Genomic DNA, 12,603 nt, shown 5'->3' with positions numbered 1-12,603 from the left:
GTATAAAAGATGGTGGGCATCTATAGCAATTATAAATTTCATTGTGTGAAGAAAAAGAAATAGTATTATGTAAAAAAGGTGTAAAAAAATATTAATTACACCTTATAACTGAATTTTTTAATATGAATAAGTAATTACAAAAGTTTAGGACCAATTCGTTTTATACTGTTGGAAACGAATATTTTAGTTTTTAATTATAAATACATATTTTTTAATTGCATTAATATCATAAATAACTTATAAATTATAATAAAATATTTAATATAATACAAAAATTTTAAATAAATTTATTAATTAATATAATATTTAAAAAATTATTTATCCATAACATATTATTATTTAAAATTTATTATATTAAAAATAATTCTTATTTTAATTAATATATTTATAATTTAAATATCAACTTAAAAACTTTTAAAATTTAAATATCACATAAAAACTTTTAAAATTTAAATATCACATTAAACCTTTAAAAATCTAACGGTGACCAATTCTTTATTTTAAAATTCAATCGATTTATTTGAGTTAATTATCACTTACTTTTTTAGAGTTATTATTATTATTATTATTATTATTTTATTTTAGCGGGCATCTTTGAAAAGTATGGTTTCTGTCACTAACGTTGCGTAAGTGCTAAATTTTTTTTGTCACTCCACCGTTTGGGTCTCCGTTTCAGTAGTCAATATCATATTGACGTTTGTCTTTATCCTGGAAGACTTGGGATCTTTTTTGCCAGTGAAATGAATACCATATGCTTAGAGATTTTTTTGGGTGCTGATGAGCTGTAATTCCAATGGGTCCCTTTGAAGGGGGAATTTGGAAAAGCTTATTTAAACAATGTTTTATATATGACTTGCATTTTTAATCATCGATCCTACCATTCCAGCAATTTTAAATTTCTTTGCTCCTTCTATTTGCTTGAAAAATGATGGACAAAATCAAATTCCATCTTCTTTCGATGTTGCTGATCATACATTGCTTCATGGTTGGCTTTGCCAGGAGTAAGACTGTGACTAATCTCACCAATGATCAGTCTGCGCTTCTTGAAATCAAAGACCAAATCATTGATCCTCACAATTTTCTGGACAGCAATTGGTCCACCAATAGCTCAGTCTGCCATTGTATTGGTGTTTCTTGCAGTGCACGCCATGGAAGAGTCACCGTCTTGGATCTTTCAGACATGGATCTTACTGGAACTATCGCTCCACATTTAGGAAATCTCTCTTTCCTGGTCTCACTTAACTTGAGTGGCAATAATTTCCATGGCTATCTACCCAAAGAGATGGCCAAGTTGCATCGCTTGAAACTCATTGATCTGAGTCAAAACTCTTTTAATGGAGAGATTCCTGTATGGTTTGGAAATTTAACTACACTTAAAGTTGTATATCTGGGTGGAAATAGTTTCCAAGGTAAGATTCTAAGCTTGATTTTTAAGCTTATATTTGTCTGCTCTTTTTTTTTTTTTTTTCATTTTTTAACTTAAAATTTCTATCAACAGATTTTTTTAGTACGTGGGAATAAAGATCATATTTACTATATTTTTACTATATAGGAGCCTCTAATTTTACCATAAAGACTAAAAATTCGAACGGGATAACTATCAACTAATCTGTAACATGGAGAGTGGGTTTGTGGGTGGAGTCGGGAGAGAGTCACTAGCCTGCTATGGAGGAAAAACCCTCTAAAAAGCTTCCTGGGTTTGTTGCTTAAACATGGTTTTTTTTAATTAAAAAAATTGTAATTTGAGATAAAAAATGATTGCAAGTGTTGGATAGTGGGATTTAATTCTCAAAGTTATTAAATATCACTTTTTTGCAGTTGTTGTATGTAACAACTAGCTTAAGCTTTGAGTTTGTTTCATTTTCTACTTTTTGAGCTTTTTTTTTTTTTTTATGAGCTTTTTTTTTTTTCGTTTCTACATAAAAATTTTTAAAATATAAATATCTAATTCTATTTTTACATAGGGTTAATGTTACGAATGATTTTTTAATTATAATAAAATATTTAATGTAATATTTAAATTTAAAAAATTTTTAATGTGATACATAAAAAATAAATTTATTAATTGATATAATACTTATTATTAAAATCTTTAGCTTTCAATGTAACACATGAGTGACAAATAATCATTTAAATATCATATTAATTAATAAATTTATAATTTAAGTATCACATTAAAAATTTTTAAAATTTAAATATTATATTAAATATTTTATTATAATTTAAAAAAGATTTATAATATTATTTTTTTTATACATATGCTATCCTTTTTTGGCAAAGACATTATATGTTTTACGTATATACGATAATTAATGAATCGGATAGTACTCAGCAAGCTCAAGCTTTATATATATATATATATATATATATATAAAGAAATCTAAAGCAAAATTTAAACCACCTCATTTTATTGTCTTGCAACCCTCCCAATAAGCTTTAAAAATTTATCTAAACCCTCTTAAATATGGAGTTGCCTTGTAGGAATGATCTATTTAGATGGACGATAAAATTGAAAATAATAATCGTGGTAAGATTAATTATTGTAGCAGTTAGATTTGATATTGTAACGATAAAATTAAAATTAATGATAGGATATATGTTTGGATGCAAACACAACTATAACAATGATGTAAATTGTAAAAAAAAGAGAAAATGATTATTAAACATATTAGATTAAAATTTACATATGATGAAAATTTTAATATACTTCACATTTATGAAATTAATAAATTATTAAAATATTTATATATCAATTAATAGTTTTGTTCATAAAAAAAAGAAAATTAATGAAAATGATAATACTATATAAAAAATCTTTAAAAAATTGATAAGAATATTATTAAACAAATTGAAACTTAACAAAATAATATTAAAGTGTTTATTATTTTTGCATTTATTTATTTATTATATGATAATTTTTATATGAAAATAACAATAATTTATTAAAAAGATAAAAATACATTTACTCATATAAAAATAAATCATATTTATTTATTATTATTTATGTTGTTATCTATTTTACTTTACTCATTAATTTCAAAGATATATATTTTTCTTAATCTATTAATAATTTGTTTGATTATAGAATTTATTATTTACGTACTTATTCAAGTTTTAGTTATTTACTTGTTTTGACCAAAAACATTATTTAGTTGTTAATTAGTTTATTACATAAATATAAATTTTATTTATGTTAAATTACTTTAGTCATTTAAATAATTTTAAATAAAAAATAAAAAATGCTAAGTGATAGGGACATTTTTGTCCTTGCGTTGCATCTCTAATGGTAAAAAAATTCGAAAAAAAAAAGAGAAAGGGAGCATATCTATAATTCCTGTAGTGAAATTAATTAGATTTAATAATTCATGTTATTATGTTTTGTGTTAAACATGATTTTAGATACGACACGAATAATCTTGACACGAACATGACACGAATACTTAAATGACATAAACAATTTAAATACAAACACAACATATTTATTATACATGTTATACGTGACATGATGCGATTAATACATTTAAAATTAATTTATACTTAAATAACACGACACGATTAATACGATTATATAAGAATAATACGATTAAATATAATTAATTACTCAAATAATATAATAGATATGATTAACACGATTATTTGCGAATAGCATGATTAGACATTATTAATCTATTTATTTAAACAAAAAATATCATATAAACTAGTATTTAAATAAAAAAATTTTTTAAAATTGAATATTTATAATCTATTTAAACACCAAAATGATATGATAAATATAATTATTAATTTATTTTTTAAATAAATTAAAATAATTTAAAATTTTTTATGTTATGAACAATACTGTGTCTTAAGTGTATAATTATTATTTGACATAAATACAAAACGAATAATCTCGTATCTTAATCATTTCAACACGATTAAGGCACAATATTATTCCTGTCGTGTTCATGATAAACATTTGTATCTTAATCGTGTCAACATGATTAAGATACGAAACATGATTATACTAAATTCATATATGATTTTTTTGTATTATTTTTGTATTGTGTTATCATATCGTATTTAAAATTATTATATTTATAATTAACTAATCATAATTAAGTATTGCGTGGGTCCTATTAAAAAAATTATGTAGAGCTCACACTTTTAAACAATGAATTTTTACATAATTCTTGAATGTAATTGACTAATTATAATATTGTAAGGAAGAAAATTGTAAATGATATGGATCCAAAGCTGAAATATTTCTAAGAAGGTGACATTTGATGGAGATAAAAAAATTCTGACTGGATGCTTTTGTCTTCAGTGCATTTAAAATGTTTCAATTGTTCTGATATTTGATTTGTGAAATAGCCTATATATTGGTGCGGTTCTGCACCTCACCAAACAGAAAAACCTCATCCAAACAAGCTCTAAATCATTGGGTTGTTTTCTTCTTTCTTTCTCTCTCCTATGATTTTAATTAGTTTTGTTTATAATTTCATAAATTTGGAGCAAATAGTTTCATTATAAATTGTAATGGTTAGTAAAAAAGCTTTAATGATACAAAAGATCATCTTAAAACTTGGTTTTATTATGTTTGTAGGTGAAATCCCTTGGGATATTGGTAATCTTCTTGCTTTGGAGACGTTATCCGTACAAGATGCATGGCTCATTACTGGTCCAATTCCAGCTTCCATCTTCAACATTTCTTCTTTGAAAGAAATTTATCTCATAAACAATAGTTTATCTGGTGGTATTTCAAATGATATGTGTCAACATCTTCAAAAACTTGAATTGCTTTACATATACCTCAATGAATTTTCTGGTCCTTTTTCCTCAAATATAGGTGAATGTGGCAATCTTCAAGAATTAATATTATCCTCTAATCAATTCAGTGGGTTCATTCCTACAAGTATTGGAAACTTGACCAAGCTCAAAACAGTCTATTTGGGTGAAAAAGACTTAGAAGGTAAGCTACTTCCTATGGTTTTTTATTTTTATAATCTCATTATTATCTGGTTTAGTTTTTACTCTTTTTAATGGTTTTTTTTTTTTTTTGCACTCTTGTTGTTTTTTTCTTACAATTTAAATATATATTTTACTTAAAAGAAAAGTATTTAATTAATTTACATGGGTTAATTGTAATTACATCCGAATTGGAATTATATATTGAATATTAAAACAAATAATAATCTTGAATAATAAAAATAATTAAGGTTATAATTTTTTTAACATAAAAAATTATAATTTTACTGTTATACATGTTATATTCGAATTGAAATTAGAATTTTAATAATTATTATATTTCTTTTTACAATTTGTTTTTATATTAACTCTTTGAGAAGAAATAGCAAATAACAATATATATATATATATATATATGTAGCCCTAAACCCTAAACCTATCCTCTAATTTATGCTAATGATGATATAGCTTCATTTTTCTTTTCTTTAACGAGAATAAATAAATAAATATTTATATAGGTTTTTTTACATAATTTTAATTAAATTTAATTAATTTACATTATAATTGCATAGAACAAGAAGCAACTAGTTCTCTTGTGATTTATGAATTGAAATATTAATAAAATAGTTTTTATATATTAATAAGGTCTTTCAAGTGCTTGGTTTTTACTAAATTTGTAGGTGTGATCCCTTGGGAAGTGGGTAATCTTCTCTCTTTGGAAACATTTGTTGTGGAGAACATGAGCCTCAATGGTCAAATTCCAGCTTCTATTTTCAACATTTCTTCTTTGAAGACAGTTTTTTTGTACAACAACAGTTTGTCTGGTAGTCTTCCTGATAACATGTGTTCCCATCTTCACAAACTTGAAGTCCTTGATTTAACTTACAATGGTATTTCTGGTCATATTCCCTCAAAAATTGGTGAATGCAGCAGTCTTCGAAGTGTATCAATATATGGTAATCGATTTACTGGGCTTATTCCAACAAATATGGGAAATTTAACTAGGCTCAAGCATATGTATCTAAGTCACAATGATTTAGAAGGTAAAGTTCTACATTTGATTTTTTTTTTTTTATTTTAGCCCTATTTTGATTTGGTTTTCAGCATTCCTTTTCTATATGTATTATTCCTTTCTAATTTAAAACTTCCTCCACAAACATAGATTTTCCTTGTGAAAGGTGATTTTGGTTACAAATAGTTCTATATTATCATTGCAATATTAACAAACCAGATATATAGCTTTATATATATATATATATATACATATATATATATATATATTTGAAGCTGTCAAAATTTAAATCATAATCATTGAAATTAAAAGTTCAAAATTCTATCAATAAATTAATGGTTAGTGGCTAGCAAATATATAATTTTATAAGCACTGAGATGTTTTCTTGGGTTTAATGTTTTTTTCAGGTGAAATTCCATGGGAGATTGGGAATCTTATTATATTGGAGATATTTTCTGCTTCAGATTTGCGGCTAAGAGGGCTAATTCCATCTTCCATCTTCAACATTTCTTCGTTGAAGAGAATTGCTCTGTCAAACAATAGTCTATCAGGTAATATGCTCAACAACATTTTATTATTTTTTTAAACATAATTTATTTTTGGAGTATAAAACAGTGATTATATTCATATGCACACACCCACTACATGCACAAGTTATAAATTATAGACAACTACATGCGTAAGTTAAATTTGGGATTGACAATTAATGTTCAAAAACTTCATGACGTTTCCTTAATTACTATAATATACGTAAGCTAAAATTCTGATTACAATTTTTTTCATTTTAGGCAAATTACCATCTACGAGCGTGGCTTCAAATCTTGAGGAGCTTTTTCTATGGAATAATAGTCTCAGTGGAAATATTCCTGATTATATTTCTAATGCTTCTAAGCTCAGAATTTTAGAATTGGAACAAAACTCGTTCTCTGGCTTTATTCCAAACACATTAGGCAATTTGACTCTCCTTGAGGTTTTAAGGCTTTCGGAAAACCATTTGACCACCAAAAGTCCAACTCATGAATGGAGCTTTCTTTCTTCATTAGTTAACTGCAGGAATCTAAGGAGCTTAGAAATATCTTACAATCCATTGAAGGGCGTTCTTCCAACTTCTATCTCAAATCTCTCTTCATCACTTGCAGACCTCAATGCCAATGACTGCAAAATTGAAGGTAGTATTCCTATGGAAATTGGTGGCTTAAACAATATTATACTCTTAAGTCTTTCTCAAAACGAATTGAGTGGATCGATTCCAACAACAATAGGAAGGCTACGAAATATCCAAGGTTTGTATCTTGATGATAACAAATTACAAGGCTGTATTCCAGACAATTTTTGTCGTTTGGAGAAATTGAGTGAATTGTCATTGAGTGGCAATATGCTTGAAGGACCGATACTCCCATGTTTGGGTGATTTGACTGCTCTAAGATCTCTAAACTTGTCCTCCAACAAATTGTATTCAACAATACCCTTCACCTTTTGGAGCCTTAAATATATCTTGAAAGTAGATTTTTCTTCAAATTACCTTAATGGTTCACTTTCACGGAATATTGGGAATTTGAAGGTGCTAACGTATTTGAATTTATCAAGGAATCGATTATCAAGTGATATTCCAGCAACAATTGGGGGTTTAAATGATCTGCAAACTTTGTCTTTGTCAAATAATAGACTACAAGGTTCTATTCCTACATCATTAGGTGACTTGACAAGTTTGCAAACCTTGGATTTAGCTAATAACAATTTCTCTGGAATGATTCCAAAGTCTTTGGAAAAACTCTCCTCTCTCAGTTATTTTAACGTGGCTTTCAACAGGTTGGAAGGCGAAATCCCCACTGAAGGATCCTTTACAAGCTTCACAGCAAAATCATTCATGAACAATTATGCACTTTGTGGTTCACCTAGATTTGAAGTCCCTCCCTGCAAAAATAGCAGCCATCGACAATCCAAGAGGACCCTTGTGCATGTTTTGACATATGCTTTGCCACCAAGTGCTTTATTAATATTGGTAGTTACCTTCATTATTATCTTAAAAAGATGCCAGAATAGTATGAATTCTCTGTCAATTAAAGAAGATTCAGCAATTCTAGAAATACAGAATAGAAATATGTACAACAGACTTCTACAAGCGACAGATGGATTTAATGAAGGTAATTTACTTGGTTCTGGAAGTTTTGGCTCTGTGTATAAAGGAAGACTTTCAAATGGGCGGAATGTTGCGGTAAAAGTTTTTAATTTGCAGTTAGAGGGAGCCTTTAGGAGTTTTGATGTTGAATGTGAAGTCATGCAAAATATACTTCATCGTAATCTTGTCAAGATCATTAGTGGTTGTTCTTGCATTGATTTCAAAGCTTTAGTATTTGAATTCATGCCTAATGGGAGTCTCGAGAAATGGTTATACTCTGACCATTATTTCTTGGATATCCTACAAAGAATCAACATAATGATAGATGTTGCATCTGCACTAGAATACCTCCATTTGGGACATCCAAATCCAATAATTCATTGTGACCTAAAACCTAGTAATATCTTACTAGACAATGATTTGGTTGCACATGTGGGAGATTTTGGCATTGCCAAACTATTAGGAGAAACAGAGCCTGTGAAACAAACCATGACACTTGCCACTATAGGATATATGGCACCAGGTGATGACTTTTTTTTTTTTTTTCAAAATTCTATTTCTACATTTGTAATTGCATTTTCTGTAAATTTTTTATGTTAATGGCATGACAATATGTAGCATATTATGTCATTTTAATAATTTAATTATATTTAAAATGCAGAATATGGATCAACAGGAATTGTTTCCACAAAAAGTGATGTTTATAGTTATGGTATTTTATTGATGGAAACTTTCACAAGAAAGAAGCCCACAGATGAGTTTTTCACTGGAGAAATGACTATGATTCGTTGGATGGAAGATTTACTATCTAATGGAACAATTGATGTTGTGGATTTAAGTTTGCTGCAAGAAGAGAAAGAACATTTTATAGCTAACGCTGATTGTATATCATCCATTATGAGATTAGCTTTAGACTGTTCAGTTGAGTTACCAGAGAAAATAAAAGATATAAAGGATGTTGTTTCCATTCTTAAGAAAATCAAAAGGAATTTTTTGAACAACATCGAGCACGTGTAATATGGTAAGCAATGAGTTTTGTTTATCTTATCAATATATAGTTTTAGTTTATTGGAAATAGCATTGTTATATTATAGACCAAGAGTGAAATTCTTAAACTTCAAAAGTGGAATTTAATAGTTGTGATGTACATTTAATAATTTATTTATTTATTAATTTTCATAAATGCACCTGAATAGCAAACGTGTTAACTCTTTAATTTTGCTTGTGAAGTTCATAATCTCTACCTTTAATATGGTAACTTTCCTTGTAAATACTTGTTAGTTTATCTAATTTCTCTAAGGTAGCTTCATTTAAAGGTTTACAATTTTTCTTGCAGAGTCAAGGCTACTATTAGAAGAGTACAGATTTTGGGTCCATAACAAAGGTATTTTCCCGACTTTTCAGCCAAAGATTTTCTATAGAATAAACAAACTATAAATCTGAATTCTTAAGTTTTAGTGCATTTGATTCTTGCTTTATAATTTAAGGTTTTTGAAATGTAGATTGTCAAATCTACCCTACATTTGTCTCCTCTGAGTTTATAAATTATTGTCATTATTTCTTTGGCCTAACGCTTAATTCAGTAGGGGAAGTGTTCCTTTTATTGGGAGGAGAATATTTGAGGTTCTAAATTGGCATTGTTTCACGGTTTAATAGGTGATTCTGGAAAGCTTAAGCCCTAGCATGGGAGTTTTTGCTGAGAATGTTGTGTAGTGTTTGATTAAGATTTTTGATTAATTAATTTTAGAACATAGGAGTTTATGCTGAGAATGCTGAGAATGACCTTATATTTGATTAAGATTTTCTATTAATTAATTTTAGATCATCTATTTAATACATAAAAGGTTACACTGTTTCACTAGGATTTCTGGTCAATTGCTTTTAGCTTTTGTTGATCTTTTCTATTTTTGCTTGATTCTTTTTGGAGGTGTGCTTCTCTTGTCAGAGTGGTTGAAAATTCTTTGTACTTCAGTCGAAATGGGTTTCCAATCTCCAACTACGATGGCTTGCTTCCTTCATTTTAATGAAACTTGTTGATGATATTTTTTTTATGAGTGTGACGTATAGGTGATCTGAAGGTAAGGAAAGCACTTCTTATTTTCGGCGCCTCTTAACCATGCTCTTCTCCCCCATATCTCTCTCACCTTTAAATCACTTTCCAGTTGAGCTCCGAGTAACACTCACCAAAAACATTATCAACATACTATAGCTTTCTTCAATCAATATTTTTCTTTTTTGTTTCTTATAAAGAAAGGGTTCCTGGATTTTTAATGAGTTTGTGAATTAATTGTGATGCAGTACATGCAAAGAATATTGCTGAAGACAATATATAGGGAATTAAATTAACATTAATCAAATTAATGTAGTACTCTAAATTAGATTTCCCCAACTTTGAGTATATTTTGGTTGAGTTGGATCTCTTACATGAAGAAACCACCAATTACTAATCATTTGATCTTACATAGAAAACGATTAGATAAAATTTTTTGGGTAAAATTTATAAAATTCTTTGCTTAAAAAACAATTAAATCAAAACTAAAATAAAAATCAAAACCAGTAAGTAAAAAAGTCCCATTACATAAATAATATGAAAATTTTTGAAAAGAATTTTAATAAAATTCTGATTTTTTTAAATAGACAATTAAATGAAAATATGGATATAATTTTTACCATTCAATAAATATTTTAATGAAAATATTGATATAATTGGTGAGTTTCTTAGAAAAGACCACATGACTTCATGAGAAGCTTTTATTTTTTAATAATTGAAGTTTTAACTTGGTTTTGTGCTTCAGATTGGTGGAGTGGCTTTGACTGGTGCGTTAATTCCTGCTGTGGAGGAGAGGTTGGTTTCTCTCTCTCTCTCTCTCTCTCTTCCCCTATTTGTTATCCTCCTACTTAAAGCATATATGATTCTCGCTAACATTATAGACAGTTAAGATATTCTACAAAGACATGTTGAATAATAAAATGTATATTTTGGAAATTCAGCATTCTAGCTAACTATTCGGATCCTTACCTATAAAAGTAGGTGTGTTTACCTGCTTATTTGAAGGCTTCATTGTAAAGTATCTGGCTGGAAGAGCACTAACCTGGGTTAGGTCAAATGCTCTAATCCAAATCATCTTTCTTTATTATCTATTACCTTGATTAGTGGAGTAACTTAAAAGAAACATATTGACATCCATTTTTTACTGGTCTCCGGAATAATAGACTTTTTCTTAGTGCTATTAAAAATGCAGTGGTACTAATTTAGTTCCCGTAGGAGATTTCAGCACCCAAATCATCTTTATCTCTTCTTTTATATACTTGCAGAGTCTTACATGCATTCCTTCAAATGAAGCCATTGATACTGTTGAGGTAAGTCTGCCATTGACCGAATTTTAATCTTTTTGTTCCAGCTTGTTAGAAAATGCATAATCTGTATCAAGTGGACTTTTTCTTTTTATGATGTGAGATTGGAGGTTAGATCACTCGTATGTATACTATTGTTAATGAATGAGATAGTGAAGCTAATATTAATTTTATTATGCGTGCAGTAAGATGCTGTCTACTTTGCACTTTATATGGGTAGTGCTCCGTGTTTCTTTTTTGTCCAATGCTCCATAGTTCAGTTAACAGTCTTTACGCAAATTGCTTCTTGTGTTATCTCAACTGAGATAGTGAAGATATGGGATAGTGAAGGTAATACTGGATACGCAATGGGATTCACATCGGGAACGGCAGGAAATACAAGGGATTCTTATTTCCTTCAAGCACAGGCAATGTGCTACATAAATTCCTAGAAGCTGGCAGATAGAAGAGGACTTCTATAAGCAATGTTCATCTTCAAGCACGTTGGGATAGCAAAGCATTTTTCTAGTAGGATATGTACAAGTACAACTGCTCAATGGCGAGTTCAGTTTTTGCTTTAAAGAAACTTGTTCATCCATGGTTGTGTTGCAGTGAACAACCAGAAATATCATGAAATTTGTACAGCATGTATTACTAGTTTTCATTGTTAATGGAGATAAGTATTCGTCTGATTAGTTACTCGTCCTTCGATTGAAGGGTCGATTCTAAAACGGCATATTTCACACAGCGAAATATACCACATGTGGCAAAGAACCCCAATAGTACAAAAGCGATTGTGTATATATTAGCTTAGACACCGCTTGGAAAACTTAAAGGGTCGGTTGGCTAAATATGCAACGCCCACCGTCGTTTGGTGCTGTATGGCTATAAAGACGTATGCCGACACAATTTGTGGAACCATTTAATCCTCGAAACTTAATTATTTTTCTAAAATTTTTTGTTGTATGTTTTTTAGCAAAACGACACATGAAACCATGTGATTTTTTTTTTTTTTTAAAAAAACAAAGGTAGGTTTCTTTCAACTATGTTGATTAGGACTTCGAATTATGTTGAATGATACAATGAGAAGTATTTTTTTTTCTTAGAAATTTCAATTTTTTTATTTATTTTAAAAACCAAACTAAAGAATTAAAAAAATTTATGGATGAACCATTTTTATTAAATCTCATCTATG

General features: G+C 28.3%; 1 protein-coding gene across 4 annotated transcripts; it reads left to right on the top strand.

Annotated features, from left to right (window-relative positions):
• Nucleotides 1-857: 857 nt before the first annotated feature.
• LOC111307128 (uncharacterized) lies at nucleotides 858-12,360 on the top strand. 4 transcript variants are annotated; one of them, XM_089751779.1, is made up of 11 exons: nucleotides 858-1,409; nucleotides 4,583-4,948; nucleotides 5,625-5,987; nucleotides 6,364-6,507; nucleotides 6,745-8,598; nucleotides 8,737-9,096; nucleotides 9,412-9,459; nucleotides 10,003-10,153; nucleotides 10,871-10,920; nucleotides 11,391-11,435; nucleotides 11,615-12,360. In XM_089751779.1, the coding sequence occupies exons 1-6, from the start codon at nucleotides 926-928 to the stop codon at nucleotides 9,090-9,092; spliced, it is 3,567 nt and encodes a 1,188-aa protein (XP_089607905.1). In that variant the 5' UTR covers nucleotides 858-925; the 3' UTR covers nucleotides 9,093-9,096; nucleotides 9,412-9,459; nucleotides 10,003-10,153; nucleotides 10,871-10,920; nucleotides 11,391-11,435; nucleotides 11,615-12,360. The 4 variants fall into 4 exon arrangements, with proteins under 4 accessions (XP_089607905.1, XP_089607903.1, XP_089607904.1 ...); XM_089751777.1 differs by lacking the exon at nucleotides 10,003-10,153; XM_089751778.1 differs by having other exon boundaries at nucleotides 10,003-10,920.
• Nucleotides 12,361-12,603: the final 243 nt, after the last annotated feature.

Source organism: Durio zibethinus, chromosome 22 (genome assembly GCF_047325235.1).
Source record: "Durio zibethinus cultivar Kanyao isolate XHJ-2024 chromosome 22, ASM4732523v1, whole genome shotgun sequence".
NCBI classification, from domain to species: Eukaryota; Viridiplantae; Streptophyta; class Magnoliopsida; order Malvales; family Malvaceae; genus Durio; species Durio zibethinus.
This window is presented reverse-complemented; position numbering and strand designations above follow the sequence as displayed.